The 26,834-nt window shown below is 38.0% G+C and overlaps 1 protein-coding gene across 1 annotated transcript; it reads right to left on the bottom strand.

The window, feature by feature from the left end:
- Positions 1 to 1,581: 1,581 nt before the first annotated feature.
- Positions 1,582 to 26,692, bottom strand: LOC126299225 (beta-1,4-N-acetylgalactosaminyltransferase bre-4-like). The gene is made up of 2 exons (XM_049991011.1): positions 26,400 to 26,692; positions 1,582 to 2,973 (listed from the first exon to the last, which is right to left on the bottom strand). The coding sequence occupies exon 2, from the start codon at positions 2,825 to 2,827 to the stop codon at positions 1,823 to 1,825; it is 1,005 nt and encodes a 334-aa protein (XP_049846968.1). The 5' UTR covers positions 2,828 to 2,973; positions 26,400 to 26,692; the 3' UTR covers positions 1,582 to 1,822.
- Between the last annotated feature and the right edge of the window lie 142 nt (positions 26,693 to 26,834).

Raw genomic sequence — 26,834 nt, 5'->3', positions numbered from 1 at the left:
TTTTAAGATTTTATTATGCAAATTCAGATTTTGGCTAATGGCTAGTCATTCTCAATGCACTATTTTCTATTCTTGCGGCATGGAAGTCCCTGTTGATTGGGCATCAGTCACATTTATTTGAATACTACTGTATAAAAAAAGTAGGCTGTGTCTACCTCCTTTATACAGTAGTATTCAAAGAAATGTGACTGACGCCTGAACAGTAGGGACTTACGTGCATCGAGAATAGAAATAGTGCATTGAGAATGGCTAGCCACTAGCCGAAATCTGGATTCGTGAAATAAAATCTAAAAAGGGACGACCGATTGCTGCACTCTTTAATTTATAAGCCACATAAACAGTCGCTGAGTGCACCCACTTTCTGAATGGAGGTTAACCTGATCCCTGGAATGCTGTTCACAATGGCAGTGCAACAGGGTGAATGACCAGATTAACATACAAATTTGCAGTCAAGGTGCTCCTGCCATCATATGAAATTGCACCCCAGATGATATCTCCGCATGTAGATCCAGTGCATCTAGCATGCAGACAGGTTGGCTGCAAGCCCTCAACTGGCCGCCTCCTATCCAACACACAGCCATCACTGGCACTGAGGCAGAACCAACTTTCATCAAAGAACACAACAGACCCACCCTGCTCTCCAATGACCTCTCATTTGACACCATTGAAGTCACAAATGATGATGGTTTGGGGTCAGTGGAATCTACTTAACAGGACATCTGGCTCAGAACTGTCCTCGAAGCACTCAAACTACAACAGTTTGTTCTGTCACTGTGGTGCCAACTGCTGCTCAAACTGCTGCTTCAAATGCAGTATGATGCACCTGAGCCTATGCCTAACACAATGGTCTTCCTTCTCGATAGTGCCACGAGGCCATCCAGAGCACAGTTTTCTTGCGACTTCACATTCTTGTAACCACTGCCCAGTGTCACAGAAGGAACATGCAGCTTCTTATATCGTATTACACAACTTCGTTCAAACTCAATGAGATGTTGATAATGTGTCTTTGTCACCTGAAAGGCATTCTTAACTAACATCAAGCACAGGCAGACATGTGTAAATGAATTTACACCTGGCTGCCTGTGTCTCTATATATGTGCGGACGGATTGTGTGTTGTGTGTTGTGTGGGTGGGTGGGTTTGTGGGTGGGAGCGCGCGCGCGCGCGCGCTCGCGAGTGTATACCTGTCCTTTTTTCCCCCGAGGTAAGTCTTTCCGCTTGGAATGACTCCTTACCCTCTCCCTTAAAACCCACATCCTTTTGTCTTTCCCTCTCCTTCCCTCTTTCCCGATGAAGCAACCTTGGGTTGCGAAAGCTTGAAATTTGTGTGTGTGTTTGTGTGTTCTTTATTGTGTCTATATACTAGCGCTATCTCGTTTGGTAAGTTTGTTTTCCATAACTTATTGCTACATTTTATCCACGCCACATACTTTTCTACTAAAAAAAAAATTAATTATTTTATGTAAATAAGCATTGTACGTCATTTTTCCATGAAGTAACTGAAGAAAGCTTAACAGCACATACCTTAACATTTCTGACAGGTGAACTTAACTGAATTTATCAAAAGTTTCAATATTTAAAATCTTTCTTGTGAAAACTGTGTCTTTATTATCACTGTAGCATACTTTGGTCAAAAATATAAAAGGAATTCACAATTATCTATCTACTACAGAAAATACAATACAGAATTTGTAAGGACACAGAAAACAATAAAATAAATAAATAACACATTTACAACCTACTACATTAACAGTCTTGTGAAAATACAAAAAAATTATGTTTCAGGTACATACAGACATCAAATATCATGAGAATACATCAGATTACACTTCTACCAATATCCAAGTGTATAATGGGAGATATATACGTTTGAGCAAAGTGTATTTCAATGCATTTAAACCATCAGTTTCGAAACGCTCACTTCCTAATTTTAGATTTAGGAATCTACTTTCACTTGGTGGCTCTTTTGCATGTGGTAACATAAAATACTGTGCAACATTTGGAGAAAAGCGTAATACTTTCAAACCCTTATGTGTAATGCGCCTGTGGAAATCATCATCTTCACCACCCCAGCCATAAAAGTTGTTGGAAAATCCATTCACTAATTCAAACTGATTCTGAAGTATTGCAACAGCTCCACCAAACAGTTCCTCATATGGCAAATGGTAACGGAAAGTATTCACGCATGATGACATGTGTCGTGGCTGAGAAGTGCATGCATATATGTTATTGTCCTTCTGAGGAATCAAGTCTACGTCATGGAAAATAAAGCAATGAAAAGGCCGTATCTTCATAGCTTCCACAAAGCCTATGTTGAGCAACTTTGCTCTGTTAAAGGCTCCATCCAGTGCCTGTTCCACAACAAATATCTGGTAGCTCAACAATTGGTTCTGAAGAAATGGATGCATGTATTTCAGAAAAATTTGTAGCTGGCTACTACGGTTGCGGTATGGAACAACAACAGCAACACTGAATTTTGAAACACATTTCTGTGGTTTCCATTCACCTCCATCAGTTATATTCAGTCTTTTGGCAAATACTGTGCCATCATTTAGGTCAGTATTTTGTGTAGGGTAATGTACTTCAGTAACTGAACTATTGAAGGTTACAGAACAAAGTGGCATGCCATAATCTTCCGCCATCTTGACTGCAGCAGGTGAGATTCCCAGAGAACTGACAATTTCATCATCATTAATATATGAATAATAACAAGCAAAGCGTCCTGGATGAAGCGAATATATAACACAGAAAATCAGCACCACTGCAATAACAACCCTTTTAAGAATGTATGCTTTCTGGTTACACACAGATGCTAAATTTCGAAGCATTATGTTTCTTGTTCCAGACAGATGTCTCAGCTACACAAGCTTGCTTTTTATTTTTTTGCAGGCATCTTTAAAACGTGGATACTGCAAGTATGTAGAAGCTGCTGTTCTCCAAGAGAAGTCTAACACATTTAGTACTGGACAGAGACCTGAAAGACAGAAGTAAAATTATATTACAACTGAAACCAAGGCAAATGCAGAGTTTGCAAACATTTTCTGTATGTCTCAGCTCTCTATAATTTTGTAATTAAAAGTTTTCAGGCTTTGGGAAAAAAGTTATTGCATCAGGAACTGGCTATCATTGCATTTTATATGCAAGAGAGAGTTATGTTCCTTCTCTCTCTGAAAAAAAAATCACACACACACACACACACACACACACACACACACACACACACACACACAGAGAGAGAGAGAGAGAGAGAGAGAGAGAGAGAGAGAGAGAGAGAGAGAGACTGACTGATTTAAAAATAGTTTACAAACACGAACAAGAATAGCTTCCTATCTATGACAAAATGTCATTCATCTCACACACACATGTAATGGATTTTGGCAATTGTCATCTTAAAGTATCCTTAAGAGCCACTTTGATGTGTACATCTAACTTCCTGGTACACAAGATCGCAAAATGTTTGCTGTTTCAATTTAAAGCCTGTGTCAGATCATGCTGTCTAGAACTAGTATACTGCTTTGTGTTAAGACATAAATTCAAAGATGAAAACTGCAGTCACCAAAAGTCCCATGATGAAAAACAATGACATACAAATTGACTACAGGCGTAGAGATGGATACTAAGCTGCTGCTTAACAACTGAATATGTGATTTTAATGGTATTTTATTTACTTCATAAATTTTACAATTTTCATAAATCATATCACAATTGGTGCAATCAAAATAACGAAACTATTTTGATACTAAAAACTTACTTATTATCTGATACATCACAGATAACGATCATCCAAATATAATAGTGACATAATATTAAATTTTGATTAGACGGGTCTTCAAGATTGCCAAGTGCCTCAAGCAAATATGGTTGGAAATACTTTCTGTGTTTCCACATATCTACAGATGGGTGTAGTAATGAGTTTCAGTGGTGTGATGGTTTCAAAAGATGACCAGAGGCTCTGCTTGAATAAAGAAGCAGCACTGTAATATCATACAATGACTACAGCAATTACAGGAAGGTGATGTTTCCATCTATTATCCTTTAAATGCTTTGGAAGCACAAGATGCCTAACAGGAGCAACAGACGATGAATATCAGCCCAGGTTCTGATTTAAACTTTTTACTTTACAAGCTCCATATTGCATACAGGAAATGCACAAGTATCTAGAGCAGAGGCAGTTCCACTACTTACTCAGTTGGTTGAGCAATGTTGGAAGCAATGTAAATGAACACACAGAGATGTGTCAACAGCCAGCAAGTATACAATGACAGAAAAGCAGACAGGCAAAGAGTTTAGCAGGAATGAGCTGAAGTTATTGTGACAATACGTGACGCACACACAACCATGGAATGCAGAATGAATGTGGAGAGATGGCAATTTTAATCCTTAATTTCACAAGACACTCAGTATAACTATAAAAATTATTTTGTGGCACACGATGTACAGCAAAAACTGCAAAAAAGTTTTTTTGCATCACATTTGTTGGCTTAGACAACTCACATCCAAATACAAACTAGACCTCTGATTACACTACATATCCATCGATCACCACAACCTCCAATCAAAAAATGTAAAAGATGTGGCAACAGAAATTTAAGGGAATCTTTCACAACAAAATGCTACCGGTAGTGATCTATGAAGTATATCAACTAATTTCAATTTCACTGTTCACAATATATCACCCCCTTTCTTGTCTCTCATTAGTTAGCTTAAAACCATCCTCCAGTTGGCTCTGTGAAACATACGTTATCAATCTACGTGTTAGAGAGAGAGAGAGAGAGAGAGAGAGAGAGAGAGAGAGAGAGAGAGGACCGCCTAGGTTGGCACTGTCACAGCTGTAGATTTCAGCCACTGAAATGTAGCAATAATCAGCAATATAACATGACATAAAATGCTTTTAATACAAGAGGGTGCAGCCAGCTGCAGATTAATGCACATGTCAACATTGTGTTTAGTGTAACTGAGATTGTAAAACAGTTAAGATCCTTAGACGTCAGGAAGGCATCCAGCCCAGACGGTATCCCTGTAAGATTTTATGTTGACTATGTTACAAATATAGCACCTTTCTTATTCATCATCTATCAGAGATCAATGGAACAAAAGAAAGTTTTACGGGACTGGAAGAAAGCCGATGTCATAGCAACCCATAAAAAGGGAAGAAAATCCGATGCACATAATTAATTTCACTGACATTGATTTGTTGTAGAATCATGGAACATATTTTGTGTTCAGACATAATGACCTTTCTAGACGCTGAGAAGTTCATCTGCAGAAACCAGCACGGTTTTAGGAAACAGTAGTCTTGAGACACAGCTGGCCCTCTTTGTGCATGACATACAACAGGCTCTAGATACTGGCTCCCAGGTTGATACCATATTCCTCGACCTTCGAAAGGCGTTTGACTCAGTTCCGCACTGTCGCTTGCTCAAAAAGTGCAAGCTTATGGTCTATCCGATGATATATGTGGTTGGAGAGAAAGTTTTCTAACAGACAGAGAGCAGTATGTTGTCCTGAATAGGGAGACTTCAACAGAAACAATTGTAACATCAGGTGTCCCCAGGGCAGCGTAATACGTCTGCTGCTTTTTACGATTTACATAAACAATTTGGTTAATGGTTTTGACAGTAGTATTAGACTGTTTGCTGATGATGCTGCAGTCTACAGGAAAGTAGTATCACACAAAATTGTGAACAAATCAATGAGGATTTGCAGAAAATAAATGCGTGGTGTAATGACTGGCAGTTATCTCTCAATATTAATAAGTGTAACCTACTGCGTACAACAAAGCAAAAATCCCTATTAATGTATGAGTACAAAATAAATTCCCAGTCTTTGGAAGCGGTAACATCTGTAGAGTATCTGGATGTGACTATTCAAAATGATCTCAAATGGAATGATCAGATTACACAAGTAATGGGTAACGCGAACTGTAGATTGTGGTTTATTGGTAGAATCTTGAAGTGATACAGTCCTTCAAAAAAGGAAATTGCTTACAGTAAGTTAGTTCATTGGGTATTGTTCGTCTGGATGGGGCCCTTACCAGTTGGGTCTGATTCAAGAGATTGAGAACGTCCATAGAAGAGTGGCAAGATTCGTGACTGGTACTTTTAGTCATCATGAGAGCATTACAAATCTCATAGAAAGTTTGAAGTGGGACACACTTGCAGACAGACGATGCGCTAAATGGAAGGGGCTACTCACCAAATTCCAAAATCTGATCTTCGCCGAGGATGTAGAGTGTATATTATTACCACCACCAACTTTCAAATCGCGCAATGATCACCATTCAAAGATGAGGGAAATTGGAGCTCTTACTGAGGCGTTCCGACAGTCATTTTGCCACTGCGCGATCCGCGAGTGGAGCAGAGGGGGGTGGGGTTGGGGGGGGGGGGGGGGGGGGAGATGGACTTTGACACGAATAGTGCCCTCTGTCACACACTGCTTGGTGGCCATCGGAGTGTAGACGTAGTTATAGAATGCATATATAACTAACAAGTGCTTTAATCAACAGCTGGAAAGTTGCGCTAATGATCTGTTCATGAATATGCTGATCTTCCTGGGTTGAAATCTTTCTGGTGTTGTTGCTGTTTTATTGTTCACATCATTTTCATTTCTGTTCACTGTAACCAATCTTCTTCTGTCTCAGCAATGTTGTTGTTACACTTTGTATACCTTTCAATTTTTACAGTGTCCATATATCAATAGGGGCTCATATTAAAGAGTTGAATTCAATATTGGGCTTGTAAGATTTCACTTTAGTACAGTTTTCCACGTCATTCCACACAAACACATGAAATGTGTATTCCCTTTATTTTAATCATCAGCAATCATTTTACTGTGCAATAAATGTTAAAACCACAAGATTCCCTTCTTTTTCCCATCTTGTGAAGACTAGGCCAGTACTCTGTTCCTAATGACTTAACTGCAGACTCAATATAGAATTCTAATACAAAAAAATGATGAAATGACAGAGAAAAAAGTTAATCATACTGTAAGATCAACAGTTTAATTTTTAACAGTTATGTCTCATATCTGAAAACTTTGAATAAATATACATGCAAGTTCCATTCATTTATACAGTCCATTTTTTCTACAATCTTTATTAAATATGACTGGAATTATTTTCCTAACTTCTACAAGTACTAATCATCTCTACTTACTGCAATGCAATAACAATTTCTTTTCCAATAACATTATGTTTCATATAATAAAGCTCAACAAACACTTTTGTATCATATAACTGCCACTGAGAAGCTCCAGTGTCGCTATGTCAGGCATCGAACTTAACAGTAACAAGTACTAATTTTGTATGTTCTCCCGCAATTCATCCTACTGTAATCTCTATTTTACTGATGAAGGCTGTGGCCAAAAGCTTTATGTAAGTGTCTTTTAATTGTGACTGTCTGCAACTTGACGTGTCTTTCTTTCCGCAAGTAGCAATCTGTGTTTTCCTACATTGCTGTTACTGTAATCTTCTGCTTATGCATTTTATAATTTTTAATCATCTTTTCCTTTATTATCTTTTTCTTTACAAACTTTTACATTTCTCCACAACTATAACAACGACATTGATGGAGGAGGTAGTGGATGGTAATCTACTGACTGACAATGAAAGCTGAGATATGACAGTATGAATATTCTGATCTTTCTGGACTGAAATTTTTCTTATGTTGTTGACCTTTTATTGTCTGTGGTGTCACCGCCGGACACCACACTTGCTACGTGGTAGCCTTTAAATCGGCCGCAGGCCGGTAGCATACGTCGGACCCGCGTGTCGCCACTATCAGTGATTGCAGACCGAGCGCCGCCACACGGCAGGTCTGGAGAGACTTCCTAGCACTCGGCCCATAGATGATAGTTAGCATAGCCTTCAGCTACGTTATTTGCTACGACCTAGCAAGGCGCCAGTATCCGTACTATTGATATTGTGAATCATGTACCATAAAGGGCGACGCTCTTCATTAATGGATTAAAGTTAAGTATTCCACCACCTACGTCCGTTTTTCTCAATTCTAATTCCCTTGTCATGTTCCAGACCTCACGCCAGTCTGCGTGAGCTGAGACGCGTGCAGTTCGGCCTCCTTTAGAAAAACACGGTTGGCTCTCCTGCCAACCAAAACATTGTCCACCTCATAAAATAGCAAGATGAAAAAGTTATATACACAACTGGGTACAGAACAATGTTTGGCAATGTTGCAACCACTGCAGTCCCTGCCGACAAAAACTTGTACAGGCTCTACAGTATGATGACTGCACAGCTCTCAGAGTGGGCTAACATAGGCTCTTGCCAGTAGTTGAAAATCAAAACTATCATGAACATTGAAAGTGAACACACACATTACTGTGAGTACAGTGTTTCTAATTCCTCAAACAAACACAATGTAGGCACTTTGGAGAATGTATTTCCACCTCCGATGAGCAGTTTTTGTACAGAAAATAATGATGATGAAATCTGAAACATTGCTACAGTGACAACTAGGTCAAGTGCAAACCAGCAGGTGTAAACCCTCAAATATGAACAAATACTGATTGGCAAAGTATAAGCAACAAGCAGGAAACAGATGATATTTAACTGCAGAAAAACAGAACGTTTTCAAAATAACTAACAAAAAATCATACAAGACTACGTCACAGAATGAAAAAGCTCATGAAAGGCATCCACAGAAGTCTACTATGCACACATTCAGAACAGCACAGGAAAATAATGAATACTGGTGATGAAAACGGAATGCTATACTGTGAGGAAAGAGCCTGGGCCCATCTTAGTAAACTAAAAGGTAACAAAAGATGAAAAGCTAGCTGATATTTTACAAATGAATTTTTCATAGCACAACTTAACAGTTGAAGAGCTGGAAGCAAAGAGCTTGGGTAATAGCTTCAAAATGGTGTTGCTGTTTTTGTAAAAGATGAAATAATGGTCAGTAACTTATGACATTAAAAAGTTGTTGCACAAAGTTTTCTGTTCAGGAGAATTGCCCAGTACTTCACTGTGATGAGCTTTCCTATAGAAAGTGGGAATCAATAACATTCTTACAGAAAATGAGCTGACACTATAGCAAAAAATGCAGCCATAGTTATAAGTTTTGTAAATAACTTATGTCACAATGTTTAACTACATGTAAGAACAAACTGTATAAATATATGAATGTACGTAACTGACAGCATCCATAAATTTTAAAATGTCCACGGATGGCTAAATAAATAAATAAAATAAAAGTTAATGTAAATGCACAGTGCATCAGGACAAATTTTGCACTATTATTCATGACGTGGTTTTTTTTTTAAATATTATATGAGCAAAACATGGTTTAAAAAACTTCGGTGTGGATTTGGTTATAGAACTGAATGCTCCAGAGTTACCAAATACAAACTCTACTGCCATTTCTCTTTATCATTCCCCAGATGTAAACTTCATTACGCAGATGGAAAACTATCCATGCCACACTATTTGTTTGATAGCAAAAACTGTCCCATGTGGTGATTTCAACATACATATTTGTGACAATCTAATGAGCAGTTATGGACTGTATGTGGCAAATTATTTACACGCTCGAGATTATGCCTGTCTTGACACTATTGTAACAAATTTAAATAGTTGGAACTAAAAGATAAGTGTGGTCAAGCCAGTGTTCGCAGACCACAGAGCAGCAATCATGGAGATATGGACCAATTTAGTGAGTAACCAACATATTCCTACATGACATCCAAAATCTGTGTTTCGTAGCAGTTGTCTAAAACAATATACTAGATGCATCACAAACTGATTTTTCTGCTACTGAATAACAGTTTCAACTACTTGAAGAGAGGGCACCAAGTGGTGCATTCAGTTGTATGTCCAGACCATTAAAGAAAAATTTAATGAGATGTTAGCCTTGAACCATAAGACAGTGAACAAAGGAAAAAAACCTACCTACTGCTGAAATACTTATGGTCTAGATAAAGTTAAACAGTATTTTACAAGGATAATGGCAGCAACTGTAGGTTAAGTACCCAATGTAAGAGCAAAACCTGCAATTTCTATGAAACTCTGCAAAACTGGAAGGGGATACATGCAAACAACACAGTAAGAATTGTGAAATTTACAAATCATCAGTTAATCCAGACAATTATAGTATGTCCTGCAACATTCGAAAATGGTAATTAATGAAAATTCTAAACCACTAACTGAAATAAATGCCTGTTTACTGGTTAATTCCTAAAGTCCCTAAAATCAGCACTCAGAGTACAAGTTTACAAAAAAGGAGACTTCGATGAAGTCTCCAGCTCCATCTCCATAATCCCAGTGCTGCCTAAGGTGATGAAACATATAATGAAAACAATTAGCTTATTTTGAAGGCAAGAACTTATTTCATGATGCACAGCATTGTTTTTGGAAGGGCAAGTCCATAATAACAGTAGCTCTGGATCCAACTACAAAAATGAATCAAGCTTTTGAAGAAAGTGTGATGTCATATGAGAGTGACTGTGTGTGAGATCTCTCTCTAAGTTTTTATATATTATTACGTTTCAGATACATATTTTAACGGTTTTTGTGATAATATTTACTATATAAGTGACATATTAATGGTTTCTTCGTTCGCCTCTGCCTTTCTTGTGTTGTGACGTGATATTTGTGAGTGTTTCGTATCGAGCAATGTAACCCCTTAGCTGTGTTTACATTCCGTGCTGACCAGTTGCAGCTGTAGCGGCACATCGAAAGCTAAGTACTGATTAATTGTTTGTGCTTAGTGGTTCGTTTAGGAACTTTAGTAGTCTGCAACCGGTGTTTTTTGTGTTTTCTGGTGAAATAATTTCAGAAGAACCTTTTTTGGGAACTGTTTTCAGCTTCGTTACTGTGTCATTCGACGTTTGATTATCTTTCAGTATTAGTCTTTTGTTATATTCACATTTGTGGTTTATTAATACTCTTAATAATAGTAGTTACTTCCCTTGTAAAGTAAGTTTGTGATTATTGTAGTCAGGTTTAAACATCTTATTGTAGTAGTGGAACTTAAAAAAAGTAAAATTTTACCATGAGTGAGAACTGTGGGCTTTGCCGTAGGTTCGAGAGTAGTGGATTGCGGTGTGAGACTTGTTCGAAGTATTTTCACTGGGGGGAATGCAGTGGGGAAGCCAGTGGGCATTCTGGTGAGATCCTCTCCTGGAACTGTAGGTTATGTAGCAAGAGTAAGTTGATAGAGGAGCAGGAGCGTAAGATCTGTGCCCTTGAGGTGCAGTTGAAAAATGCACAGGAGCAGCTAGATAGGATCAGGATGGAGAAAGGAGTTAGGGAATGGGAGCTGGCTGTTGGTAAGAGATCTGCTAGGAGAAGGAGATTTTCAGATAGTTTTACTATTGGTGTTTGCAATAGATATGACCAACTGTCAGAGTCTAGTGGAGAGGAATCTCTAGTAGCTGTAGATGTAGGAAGTATGCAGCAGACCTCAATAGTTACGGTGGCTAGAACAGTTGCAAAGTCCAAGAGGAAGAAGAAGGTTCTGCTGTTAGGTAGTTCTCATGGCATAGGTGTAGGCCAGCAGTTGCAGCAAGTGCTGGGGAGTGAGTATCAGGTCACCAGCATTGTGAAGCCTAATGCACAATTGGCTCAGGTGACTGTTAACATAGGGGGGTTATCTAGGGATTTTACTAACGAGGATCAGGTAGTGATTGTGGGTGGGGCTGGTAATAGTATTGATAGGGATGGGGAGTATGACATAGATGGTGACCTGGAAAAGATAGCCACTCACACTAGCAACACGAATGTGCATTTCGTGGAACTGTTTCAGCGTCACGATCGGCCTCATCTTAATACAGCTGGTAGACCTCCTTAATTCATATAATCTTATGCAAACCGTATTCTTTCCAACTAGAGTGCAAGGGAACAGTAGAACAACCATAGACAACATTTTTGTTCATTCCTCATTACTAGAAGGGCATTCTGTTAGCAAAAAGGTGAATGGCCTTTCAGATCATGATGCACAAATTTTAACTCTAAAAAATTTTTTGTGCTGCAACATGTGTTAAATATAGTCATCAGCTGTTTAGGAAAGCTGATCCAGTTGCTGTAGAGACCTCTGTAAACCTTATAAAGGAACAAGAGTGGCAAGATGTTTATAGCGCTGATACAGTAGACGATAAATATAATGCTTTTCTCAAGACTTTTCTCATGCTCTTTGAAAGTTGCTTTCAGTTAGAACATTCAAAACAGGGTACTAGCACAAACAGGCAGCCTTGGTGGCTGACTAGCGGGATAAGAATATCTTGTAGAACAAAGTGGCAATTATATCAAAACGTTAGAAACAGTCACAATCTAAATGCAGCAGCCCATTACAAACGGCATTGTAAGGTGCTTAAAAATGTTATTAGGAAGGCAGAAAGTATGTGGTATGCAGATAGAATAACTAAGTCTCAGGATAAAATTAAAACCATATGGTCAGTCATAAAGAAAGTGGCTGGTCTGCAGAGACAGGTCGAGTATATAGAATCAGTGCATAGTGGGAATGACCGTGTTACTGATAAGTCATATATATGTACAGTATTTAATAATCACTTTCTGAATATAGCAGGTGAACTAAATAGAAACCTAGTCCCAACAGGGAATCATATAGTGCTCTTAGAAAAAGTGTTCCGAGACTGTTACCTGAAATGCTCCTCCATGGTACTGATAAGAGGGAGATTGAGTTAATAACCAAATCACTAAAGACCAAGAACTCTCATGGATATGACGGGGTATCTAGCAGAATACTGAAGTATTGTTCTATATATGTTAGCCATATCTGTAGCTTTTCCTTTAGTTGTCGGTTTCCTGACCGATTAAAGTACTCAGTAGTGAAGGCACTTTATAAAAAGGGAGACATTGATAATGTTGACAATTTTAGACCTATTTCTATGCCATCGGTGTTTGCTAAAGTTATCGAGAAGCTTGTATATACAAGGTTACTGGAGCATTTAAATTCACATAATTTGCTGTCAAATGTTCAGTTCGGTTTTAGAAATGGTTCAACAACTGAAAATGCTATATTCTCTTTTCTCTGTGAGGTTTTGGATGAATTAAATAAAAGGTTGCGAAAGCTAGGAGTTTTCTTTCATTTAACGAAGGCTTTTGACTGTGTTGACCACAAAATATTACTGCAGAAGTTGTACCATTATGGAGTAAGGGGAGTAGCTTACAATTGGTTCGCCTCTTACTTTAAAAACAGAAAGCAGAAGGTAATTCTCCGCAATATTGAGAGTGGTAGTGATGTTCAGTCCCAATGGGGCACTGTTAAGTGGGGTGTTCCCCAAGGGTCAGTGTTGGGACCACTGCTGTTTCTTATTTATATAAATGATATGCCTTCTAGTATACAGGTGATTCAAAAATATTTCTGTTTGCTGATGACACCAGCTTGGTAGTGAAGGAGCTTGTGTGTAATATTGAAACAGTATCAAATAATGTAGTTCATGAAATAAGTTCGTGGGAAATAATTTGATGTTAAATCACGGTAGGACTCAGTTTTTACAGTTTCTAACTCACAATTCAACAAGAACCGATATTTTGATCAGACAGAATGGTCATATTATAAGCGAGATGGAACAGTTCAAGTTCCTAGGCGTTCGGATAGATAGTAAGCTGTTGTGGAAAGCTCATGTCCAGAATCTTGTTCAGAAACTAAATGCTGCTTTATTTACCATTAGAACAGTATCTGAAATAAGTGACAGTTCAGGACGAAAAGTAGTCTACTTCGCATATTTTCATACGCTTATGTCGTATGGTATTATTTTTTGGGGTCATTCTTCTGATTCAAAAAGGGTATTTTTGGCTTAAAAACGGACTGTTCGAGCTATATGTGGCGTAAGTTCAAGAACCTCTTTCGACCCCTATTCAATAGTCTGGGAATTCTGACATTGCCCTCACAGTATATATTTTCTTTTATGTCATTTGTTATTTGCAATATCAGCCTATTCTCAAGAGTTTGCAGCTTTCACTCAGTCAATACTAGGCAAAAATCCAATCTGCATGTGGAATGCACTTCCTTGACTCTTGCGCAGAAAGGAGTGCAGTATTCTGCTGCATCCATTTTCAATAAGCTACCACAAGAACTCAAAAATCTTGGCAGTAGCCCAAACTCTTTTAAGTCTAAACCGAAGAGTTTCCTCATGGCTCACTCCTCCTATTCTGTCGAGTAGCTCCTGGAAGATCTAAAAAATTAAGCAAATTCCTGTGTTACATTGTTGATTTTCTTTATTACAAACTTATTTGTCATCCGAGTATGTTTTTAATATTTCATTTTATCTGTTTCTAATATCATGTTATAATTTCATGTATTGACTTGTTCCATGATCATGGAGACTTCTCCTTAATTTGGTCCCACGGAACAATAAAGAAATAAATAAAAATAGCTCTCATACTTTGTGATCTTAGTAACGACTTTAATTGCATTCCACACATGGCCCTGATTACAAAGTTAAAATACTACGGAACTTTGGGAGTTGTAACCCCACAATTACATCTAATTAACAGATGTCAAATGGTATTAGACCAAGGAGGAGTTTCCTACATAGAGAAGTTGCAATATAATGTGCTGCAAGTGTGTTCTTGTTTCTGGATTTTGTTAATGATCTAAGCTCGAATAGACACAACCTATAATTTGCAGATGACAAAATATTGTTTACTAGTGGTAAGAATAACAAGCAGGCTGTACAACAAGTAGATATTCTGATCTGTGACCAAGAAGTTGTTTCATGAAAACATAAAACAAATTACAGTGCATAACATGTAGCCTGAGTGACACAGATGCAATAAGTAACATTGAAGCTGTTAAACTTCTGGGTTTCTTCAATGATAGTAAATTAACTTGGAAACAGCACAGGGTACCTGTATGTGTCAAGTGTTAATGAGTCCTCCACCTCCTAACAAAATTAAATAGGATTTTAACAAAACAGTACATAATGTCTTATTTCAGAGCCCCATCACATAGAGCCCCTCGGTTATAGGGTTCCTCTGCTGGATGCAGGAATGAACTGCTGATACAGAAGAAAACAGTGAGAAACATTACTTCTAACACACACAGACCATTGTAAACCCATCTCTGCTAAACAGGAAGTTGTAGGTATGACTGTTTACAGGCATTAGAGGTTAAACTGTCTCATTCACATGAAGCTGAACTGTAACACTTATAGCAAATTCATTATCACAAAATCAAGAAATCAGAAGTCTCGATAGTCCAACATGTTGTCTGACCAAGACAGATTCCTAGTAGTGGCCATGGAAATGTTTAATGCACTACCTACCTATGGAGCTCATAATGGCTGCCTAAATGGCAACTCAATGCTACTGCACTAGCAATAACCCTGATATATCCTGCTCTCCCTTGCCCCTTTGAACTGAATATTTGCAAATTTATGCTGCTTTGATACAGCACACTGCTTTAGGATTTTATACTGAAATTTAACTATCCACAAATAATCTCTTTCTTTTTAATTTATTTCAATGTGTCCTATTTTTATGCCTTTTATATAATTTCACCTGATTGGAGGGTATATAAATGATTAGAGTTGCTGGTTGAATGGCCACCAGAATGAATTACTGTTGTTACCAGGGTTTGTGGAGTATATAAGGGGTGTGAACAGTGTCAGATGTTAAGTCATTACTATTAAGGGCACTGAGATGATGTGTACACATGTGAGACTGCATATCAGCACCTGAAGGAATTTGATTAGTGGGCTCATGTTGCTAAATTCTCTGTAAAGTTTATTCAATTTTGAAATCACAAAAATAGCATCACACACCCTCTCAGCCCATTAAATTTCATTTCGTCTCCTCCTCCCCTTCTGTCTGCTTCACCATCTCTCATATCTGCAATAGAACATTGAGAGATGCCCAGTTTTTGAAATTAATCACTGCGTCTTCAACACCCAACACTCCAATTTAGGCCTTCTCACAAGCCAAGTATCAGTGTTCAACTAGGATTCTGAAATTACTACTAATTTAAAAGTATCAAACTCCACATCCACGAAGCAGAAGAGACCTAGCGTGGGCCACAAGATGTGGCCAAAAGGAAGCAAGTGTCCTCCCTCAGAAACCTCATGAGCCCAAGCAACAAAGAAGGGATGCAGCCAGGTAAAAGGCCAAGACCTGTCACCACATCATAGCTGAGAGATTGTCTGCAATTCTGCTGCTTGCCAAAGTAGTGAATATGGCGGACAGCTAACCTGCATCTGACAGAAATAAGAGCTCACTGACTAGACATCACTTCCTATAGTGTAGAGAAGAACTGCCAGAACACTGACCATAAATTTAGTGCAATGCAGTGATTGTATCTACAGCAACTAACAACAAGGAAAATTTGCAGCAACTCTGAAGAAACAGCAGCTTACATATCGTATCCACAAGAGCATACAGTGTGTGTGTGTGTGTGTGTGTGTGTGTGTGTGTGTGTGTGTGTGTGTGTGTCAGAACTGACAAACTCCAAACAGTCACAGCAATGTTTCACATAGGTGTCACTTGGTACAAGGTAAATGTCAAAACTGGCCCTTGAACATAAATCAACAAGATAAAACTTTTTGTGGGCATGCAAATCTCATATTAGCCACACAACACAAATGTACATCACTCTCGGGATAATAAGAGCACACACGGTAAGCTTAAAAGCTGTCCACCCACATCCGAAGGATAAAACTGGATCATAAAAGTCACTGTTTTTGTTTTCAGTACGACTGCTTCGATGCAGCTCTCCATGATAGGCAATCCTCTGAAAGCCACTTCATCTTAGAATAACAACTGCAATCTACATTCATTTGAACTTGCTTACTCCATTCATCTCTTGACCTTTGCCTACAATTTTTAGCCCCCACACTTCTCTCCAATACTGAATTCCTTGATGCCTCAGAATGCGCCCTTTTCGTCAAATTTGCCACAATTTCATTTATCTCCAATTCTATTCAGTACTTTCTCAGTTGTTACATGATCTACCCTCCTAATCTTCAGCAGTCATCTGTAACATCACATTTAAAAGCTTTTATTCTCTTCTTGTATGAACTTCTTATCATCCACATTTTATTTCCTTGCACTACTATGCTCCAGGCAAATACCTACAGAAAAAAATCCCTAACACTTACCCCCTCTGCAACATATGGTACATAAACTCAAGCAGCCTGTCAGATACATACATACATTAATGTAGTGTATAGATCATGAATTTCATACATTTTGTAATGATGTGGAACATATCACTTTAACATAAGTTTTCTTTACACAAAATAATTATTTAATTATTTTTTTAACAGTTACTACTTCATACCTAAGAATTCATCTATTAAGTAGAAGGAGTTGTCATTCAGAAATACTTTTAATTTGCTTTTAAATGTTGGTTGGCTATCTGTCACACTTTTAATACTATTTGGCAAATGACGAAAGATTTTTGTGGCAGCATAACTCATCCCTTTCTGTGCCAAAGTGAGACTTAATCCCGAATACTGAATATCATCATTCCTTCTAGTGTTGTAGCTATGCACTTTGCTGTTATTTTTGAACTGGAATGGGTTAGCAATGACAAATTTCATAAGTGAATATATGTATTGCGAAGGAACTGTGAATATTCCGAGTTCCTTAAATACATGTCTGCAAGGTGATCTCGGTTGGGCTCCAGCTATTATTCTGATTACACGCTTTTGTGCAATGAATATTTTCCCTCTTAATGGTGAAATGCCCCAAAATATGCCATATGAAGGCAAAGAGTGAAAACAGGCATAGTAGGCTAATTTACACCAAAATTTGCAAAAACCCTAATAGCATAAGTAGCAGAACGTAACTGTTTCAGCAGATCATCGATGTGTTTCTTCCAAATCAATTTTCTCATCAATGCACACCAAAGAAATTTTGAGTATTCTGCCTTAGCAACAAACTTCCGTTCATAGTCTATTTTATCAATGGTGTTGTGCCATTTACTGTACAGAATTGTATAAACTGTATTTTCTCAAAATTTATTGAGAGTCCATTTGCAGAAAACCACTTACTAATTTTCTGAAAGACATTATTTGCAATTTCCTCAGCTGATTCTTGCTGCTTGGGGGTGATTACTATACTTGTATCATCAGCAAAAAGAACTAGCTTTGCATATTCATGAATACAGAGTGGCAAGTCGTTAATATACACACATCAAGAAAAGTTTTGCATCACCTCGGTATCGAGAGTTCCGGAATCTGTACAGAAAATTGAAATAGAGATCAACATAAACATCACCTCCGCCATTTTTATGGCTCATGAAAACCACACATCACATGTACCACCTTACAGCAAGACCTTCGGAGGTGGTGGTCCAGATTGCTGTAAACACGAGTACCTCTAATACCCAGTAGCACATCCTCTTGCGTTGAAGCATGCCTGTATCTGTCAAGGCATACTATCCACAAGGTTATCAAGGCACTGTTGGTCCAGATTGTCCCATGCCTCAATGGCGGTTCCACGTCGATCTCTCAGAGTTGTTGGTGGGTCACACCGACCGTAAACAGCCATTTTCAATCTATCCCAGACATGTTCGATAGGGTTCATGTCTGGAGAGCATGCTGGCCACTCTAGCTGAGCGATGTCGTTATCCTGAAGGAAGTCCTTCACAAGATGTGCATGATGGGGGTGCCAATTGTCGCCCATGAAGATGAATGACTCACCAATATGCTGCCGATATGGTTGCTCTATCGATCGGAGGATGGCATTCACGTGTCATACAGCCATTATGGTGCCGTCCGTGACCACCAGCGGTGTACGTCAGCCCCACATAATGCCAGCCCAAAACAGCAAGGAACCTCCACCTTGCTACACTCGCTGGACAATGTGTCTTAGGCATTCAGCCTGACTGGGTTGCCTCCAAACACGTCTCTGGTGATTGTCTTGTTGAAGGCGTATGCGACACTCATCGCTGAAGAGAATGTGTTGCCAATCCTGAGTGGTCCATTTGGCATATTGTTGGGCCCATCTGTAACAGGCTGCATGGTGTCGTGGTTGCAAAGATGGACCTTGTTATGGACGTTGGGGTGAAGTTATGCATCATGTAGCCTATTGCGCACAGTTTGAGTCCTAACACAATGTCCTGCGGCTGTATGAAAAGCATCACTCAACATGGTGGCGTTGCTGTCAGGGTTCCTCTGAGCCATAATCCGCAGGTAGTGGTCATCACCAGCAGTATTAGCCCTGGGCGGCCTGAGCGAGGCATATTATTGACAGTTCCTGTCTCTCTGTATCTCCTCCATGTTCGAACTACATCGCTTTGGTTCACTCCGACACGCCTGGACAATTCCCTTGTTGAGATCCCTTCCTGGCACAAAGTAACAATGCGGATGCGATCGAACCGCAGTTTGACCGTCTAGGCATGGTTGAACTACAGACAGCACGAGCTGTGTACGTCCTACCTGGTGGAATGACTGGCTGTCGGACCTCGTCTGTCTAATAGGTGCTGCTCATGCATGGTTGTTTACATCTTTAGACGGGTTTAGTGACATCTCTGAACAGACAAAGGGACTGTGTTGGTGATACAATACCCACAGTCAACACCTGTCTTCAGAAGTTCTGGGAACTGGGCTAATGCAAAACTTTTTTTTGATGTGTGTATATTAAGAACAATAAGGGGACCCTAGACTGAACCATTTGGGACACCATTTTTGATACATCCCCAGTTAGAGGACTCTGATGGTTTTTGCAGACTATCTGTAATGTTAATTTCAACCTTCTGCATTCTTCCAGTTAAGTATGAATTAAACCATTTGTGCACTGTCCCACTCATACCACAATACTTAAGCTTATCTAGAAGAATTTCATGATTCACACAGTCAAAAGCCTTTGAGAGATCACAAAATATCCCAATAGGTGATGTTCAGTTTTAATATTTGATCAGTGGAAGCATATATAGTATTTTCTGTTGAAAAGTATTTCTAAAAAGAAAATTGACATTTTGTTAATACCTCATTTTTACAAATATGTGATGCTACTCTTGAATACATTACTTTTTCAAGAATTTTGGATAAAGCTGTCAGCAGTGAGATTGGGTGGTAGTTGTTATCATCAGACCTATCCCCTGTTTTATGGTATGGTTTAACAATAGCATATTTCAGTCTATCTGGAAAATTGTCCTGTTTCAGTGAGCTACTACATATGTGACTGAGAATTCTACTTATTTGTTGGGAACAAGCTTTTAGTACTCTGTTGGAAATGTCATCAACTCCATGTGAGCTTTTACTTTTGGGCGAATTTATTATTTTCCTAATTTCAGTAAGAGAAGTGGGTTGAATTTCGATTTTATCAAATTGCATAGCTACTGCTTCTCCCATATACTGCCTTATATTTTCTGATGAATAGCTGGATCCTATTTCCTCTACAACATTTAAAAATTGATTATTAAAAATGTTTTCTACTTCTCACTTCTTGTTAATAAACTTTTCATTGCGTATGATAGAAATACAGTCTTCCTGTGCTCTAGGTTGCACTGTTTCCCTTTTCACAATACTACAAATTGTTTTAAATTTATTAGCAGATGTGCTAATCTCAGACATAATGCACATACTTCTGGACTTTTTAATAACTTTTCTTAATACAGGGCAGTAGTTTTTATAATGTTTCATTGTTTCGGGATCATTACTCCTCTTAGCTATAAGGTACATTTCCCTTTTCTGTTTACAAGATATTTTTATCCCTTTAGTAAGCTATGGCTTTTTACACTGTTTCTTACAATTATATTTCACTGTTTTCTTAGGGAAACAGTTTTCAAATATACTCACAAAGGTATCATGAAGTAGGTTAAATTTTAAATTAGCATCATGTTCCCAGAGATAGTGTTATCAAATGTGTTATTTGTCTGGTTTCCTAAAACCGGACAAGAGTGATAGAACAATTTGACATGGACCAGTAGTAAGGATCGAATTAGAGCCAAAGACAGTCTTGTGCGCTATCACCTATGCTATAAAAACAACTAACGCTAATGGTATCTGGTGGGCTGTTTGAATTTGTGTGTACTATGGCCAGAATGGCTGACTTCAATGATAATTAGCTCAGAAACAGCATAACATATTCAATTTCTTGTAGTTAGTTAGTTAGCTGGTTGCGTGTTTCAATGACCAATCGCACGGTATGGTAGCCGCTATGATGTGGGATGTGTCAAGCGCACATAACAAACAAGATTTTTTAATATACATATATTATAGTATAGTGTTAAAGATTAATATTTCTATTATTTACCCCATTCCCTTAAATGCCACAACATGCATATACTATATTAATAGATTTATTTATTCCTATTCAAGAATTCATCTATGGTATACAAGGAGTTGTCAAGGAGATAGGATTTAAATTTATTTTTGAAGATGTTACTGATGTCTGTCAGACATTTTATTTCATCTGGTAATTCGTCAAAAAATTTTATAGCAGCATATTTTACCCCTTTCTGTGCCAAAGATAGGTTGAGTAAAGGATAGTGTAAGTCTTTCTTTTTTTCTGGTATTATAATCATGAATGTCACTGTTGTTTTTTTAAATTGGTCCATGTTGTTGAGAATAAATTTCATTAGTGAGTATATGTACTGTGAGGCTTTTGTAAGAATTCCCAATCCTTTAAAAAGATGCCTACAAGGTGTGCGACTATGAACCCCACACATTATTCTAACCACATTCTTTTGAGCAGTGAATACTTTTTGTCTAAATGATGAGTTACCCCAAAATATTATTCTGTACGACGTCAGTGAGTGAAAGTACGCAAAGTATGTTAGCTTACTAATTTCTATATGCTCAAAATTGGCAATTATTCTGATTGCGAAAGTTGCTGAACCTAGTTGCTTTAGAAGATACAAAATATGAATTTTCCAATTAAGATTCACATCTATATGTACACCCAAAAACTTGTAATGCAATACCCTGTCTATTGACTTCTGTTGATGTTTTATATTTATTGAAGGAACTGTGCTTTTTGCAGCAGAAAATTGGATGTACTGTGTTTAGAGCAAGCCTATTTGCAGAAAGCCAATTTATGACCTTTTCACAGACCTTATTTGCATCATTTGCAATTGGAGTTCCTTTTACTGGATTAATAATGATGCTTGTATCATTAGCAAACAGTGTCGGTTCAGCTTCTTTTTTAGATAAGAAGGGTGGTCATTCAAATGTATCATGAACAGAAGGGGACCCATGACTGAACCGTGTGGAACAGCTAATGTAATTTCACCCCAGTTATATGAAGTGGCAAACTAATTTGAATGACTTGACCCATATAAAGAAACTTTTTTCCCCATTCTGTAGGTATGACTTAAGCCACTCATATGCTATTCCATTTATACCATAGAATTGTAGTTTCTGTAACACAATGTCATTGTTCACACGATCAAATGCTTTTGCTAAGTCACAGAAAATTTCTGTTGGTGACATTTTATTATTTAAAGACTATTATGTGGACAGTGAAATTGTATGTAGCTGTCTCAAGGGAACAGCATTTTTGAAATCCGAACTGTGATTTACTAAGCATCCCATTACTGCTGAGGTGGGTAACCACTGTTGAGTACATTATTTTCTCAAAGATTTTTGAAAATGCTCTAAGCAAGGATAGTAGCTGATAATTATTGACATCTGTGGTGTCCCCTTTTTTGTAGAGAGGTCTGACTATGGCATATCTTAACCTGCCTGGGAAAATACCTTGAGTTAGTGATACATTACACATGTGACTCAGAACATCAGCTGCAATTGCTCCACACTGTTTTAATACCTTATTAGAGATGTCATCTACTACAACAGAACATTTATTTATCAAAGATTTAATAATTCTACTTATTTCACAAAAGTTTGTTAGGTGAAACTTAATCTGGCTAAAATTTTTCAAAACTGACTCTTCTATGTACTGCCTGGCTTTTTCTTTTGAACTATTCTCACCAATTTTTTCTCCTACACTTAAGAAATGGTTGTTAAATATATTAGCTACTTGTGTATTGTTGGTTAGGATGGTCTCATTCTCTTTAATAGTAATACTATCTACCCCAGTGGTTACTTTTCCTGTCTCCCTTTCTTAACAATCATTTCTCAGCACAACCTACCCTGCAAAACCCTTATAAATTTTTCAGAACTTTTCTGACCACCCATGTATTCATTTCGCCTTTCCCTTCTTCACTTTCCCATATGAGCTCTTAATATTTACACAGGTGTTCTCTTTTCTATGAAAACCTCTTTAATTCTGCTGTAGGTGGTATGTATATCTTTTCCCTAATTATACATGTTTATATAGACCTGCATTTGTTCTATAGCCATTCCTACTTATCCATTTTGCAGTTTCTATTTGTCTCATATTTAGACATCTGCATTCCATTTTGCCTGCTTCATTTTTATATGTTCTCCATTCATCAGTTAAATTCAGTACCTTCTGTGTAAGGATTTCTACTAGGCATTGTCTTTTTTACCAATTTTGTCCTCTGCTGCCTTCACTAGTTCATCTCTTAAAGCAACCCATTCATCTTCTATTGTATTCCTTTCCCCTGTTCTAGTCAACTTCTGCGAAATGCTTCCTGTGAAACTCTCAACAACCTCTGGTTCTTTCAATTTATCCGGGTCCCATCTCCTTAATGTCCTACCTTTTCCCAATACCTTCAGTTAATATCTACAGTTCAAAATCTGGTTCGTAAACCTCTGTCATACCATTATGTAATCGATCTGAAACCTTCCAGTGTCTCCAAGTTCCTTCCACATGTACCATCTTCTTTTATAATTCTTTAACCAAGTGTTAGAGATGATAAAATTATACTTTGTGCAAAATTCTTCTAGGTAGCTTCCTCTTCCATTTCTTTCTTCGAGTCCATATTCACCAACTCTTTTTCTTTCCCTTCCTTTCTCTACTATCGAGTTACAATCCCTCATCACAGTTAAATTTTTGTCTCCTTTAACTGTCTGAGTAATTTCTTTTTCTGATCATATATCTCTTCAATCTCTTCATCATCTGTGGAGATAGTTGGCATATAAACTTTTACTACTCTGATGGGTGCTGGCTTCACATCTAACTTAGCTACGAAAATGCATTCACAATGCTGTTCATAGTACCTCACCCACATTCTTTTTCTATTTTCATACTAATCATCAGACCTACTTCTGCATTACCACTAATTGATTTTGTATTTATAGCCACGTATTTGCCAGAGAAAAAGTCCTGCCACTGGACTTCACAAATTCCCATTAGAACTTCAACCTACCCCTTCCTTTTTTTTAAATTTTGTAGCCTACTTACCCAATTAAGGGCATTCCACACTCCGATCTGTAGAGTGTCAGTTTTGGTTTTCCTGAATAGTCCCCCGCAGGAGACTGTAGTGGAGGACTATTTTAACCTCAGGAATACTTTACCCAAGAGGACGCCATCATCATTTAACCAGGCAGTAGAGCTGCATGCCCCCTGGAAAAATTATGGCTGTAGTTTGCCCATGCTTTCAGTCATTCACAGGAATACCACAACAAGGCCAGATCAGTCAACTACAAAGACTGTTGCAGTTGCGACCATTTAAAAGGCTGCTGCCACTCTTCAGGAACCACATACTGGTCTGACCTCTCCACAAATACCTCTCTGTTGTGGTTGCACCTATGACAAGGCTACCTACATCACTGTGGCACACAGTCCACCCTATCTTGGCAAGGTCTGTGGTGCATGGGAGAACTACTAGTTTTCATCTAGCATCTTAATGCCTACTGGATGTTGATACCATACAGCAGATTGGTACTTTAACTGGGAATCACAGATTTGAGCTCACAAGAGCATACAGGTGTAATCTGCCTGTGTTCAAATAAGTATGCTGTCAGCCTATAGGTTTGGACAACTCACACTCTCTATGACAAACTTATTACCAGGTCTCGTATGTTTCTCAATTAGCAAGAGTGTCTTGCAATTCACATAGCTCAAATTGAATGGTACCATCTGGATAGAGGAAAGTCCCAATCCCCGATGCTGGTTTGGTGTGGATAACCATTAATTTCAATCTTCTATATCACACATCATCTCTAACCAGCCAAATGAATAAATATGAATGGCAGTGATCAGTTCTGGCCAGTACTGAGCCAAATAAGAATTTCATGGGAAGAAGTTAGCTTTTCAAAACACACATAAATAGCAATACTGAATATTAATTTGGCAATGCTCCAGCCTTTAAGAGGCTACAACACATGAATATCTTTATAAGGTACAACTGACAACTCATTACTCGAGTCAAGTAAGCTTTACAGCACCAAACTTAATTCCGCAGCAAACAATGTGATTGGCTGTTCATGACACTTTCCATAGATTACACACAAAAATTGCATAAAAGCAATACATTCATCTTCCCTACAATCAATTCCCCATATTCAAGACAGTAATGCCCACCTGACAGGTCAGTATTTGATGCAAGTCATTTTCAGTAGCAAGTTGTATGAGTTATATACAGTCTCTTTTAATGTACTTTGATCATCTTCATGATATGCAATAGGTCATACATTTGGTGTGTTTGTTTAACTTTGTTATTGCCGACATATAATAGCTAGGATTTGTGGTGTTTGTTAACGAATCTACACTATCAGTTGCTCTTGAATGTTTGAAGTGCGAATTATACTTAAAACATATAAAAGAGGCATAGGGTGGTAATGTCTAAAATCTTGGCTATGATGTGCTTGTAACCACAATAGTTACGGGGCATACAGGTAATGTGTGATCGTTTAAATACAACAAAGACGATCGACACTTGTAGGGAAAACTAATCCATATGGAGGTGTGCCGAAAATTACTTTGCACAAATATTTAACAAGCGTTTTAAATAGAGACTATCAAGTCCCACAAATTCTGTAATTCGTTAAGTGTCTCCACTCTACTGTTTCAATGTAAAAAAACTACGCAAATTACCGCTCAGCTGTACGCTGCAAAAATAAAACTTCGGATCCTATAACTCAGACTTCATACGGTAACAGTGTTTGGGTTACTATTACAGCTCCTCTATTACGACGTGTGTTTAAGGGTGTTATTCTTGGAAAATGAAGTATTCTCATACACGGCATCACAATTTATAGGCCTATATAACAAATACCACACACTGGCCCGATTTCCGCAAAGCGTATCGGATAGCCGGTACGTCACTTTAACAATAAGAGATAAACATTTTATATTTACATACAGATCGCTGAACTGTTTCGATTTTTTAATATACTGTTATCGGACTTCCTGCCACTTTTGTACAAAAGTATTACAAACGACGCGTTTTTGAGCGCTCTTTAATGCGGTCTATTACCAAAGTATTCAGTTTAAATTATATACATATAGTGATTTGAAGGTCTGGCCACAACGTGTAAATTATAAAAAGAAGTTGTCAGGAGCGCCGATAACTGTATATAAAAATGTTGCCATACCTTGTAACACTAATTTGGTTTTCTGCTTCATTGTGTCTTATTTCTTCAAAAAAGTATGGTGTCTAATTCACGTACCTGTATAATAATGATTTGACCGAATTTATTTCCGAATCATGTGCAAGAAAGGAACTGGGGGATCACGCAGTTTTCTAGCCGGCTTTTACTCTGCACACATTCAGCAATGTATCGTAAACCAAAATCACTTGCACTTCACACACTAATTACTAGCCCGCTGTATGAAAAATGTAAACAACTACTTCAAACGTAATCGCAACACAACAATTACTTGTTCACATATTTAGAAATTTTCAACACACAGTACGACACCATCCCTCTTCTTCTTTAAAGCCAACGCTTCTGCTCACATTCAGAGATAATAGTAACGTGTGGTCAACGTTTACTTTCGATATATGCCACAATTCCCGCAACAGACTAGTTGCATTATGGATTAGTTAACGTTTATTTCAAAAGAATGCTATTTCTATTCTTTGACAAATATATCCTCAGTCG

Source organism: Schistocerca gregaria, chromosome X (genome assembly GCF_023897955.1).
Source record: "Schistocerca gregaria isolate iqSchGreg1 chromosome X, iqSchGreg1.2, whole genome shotgun sequence".
In the NCBI taxonomy this organism is placed as follows: Eukaryota; Metazoa; Arthropoda; class Insecta; order Orthoptera; family Acrididae; genus Schistocerca; species Schistocerca gregaria.
The sequence above is the reverse complement of the archived record's forward strand: the minus strand, read 5'-3'. Positions and strand labels throughout refer to the sequence as shown.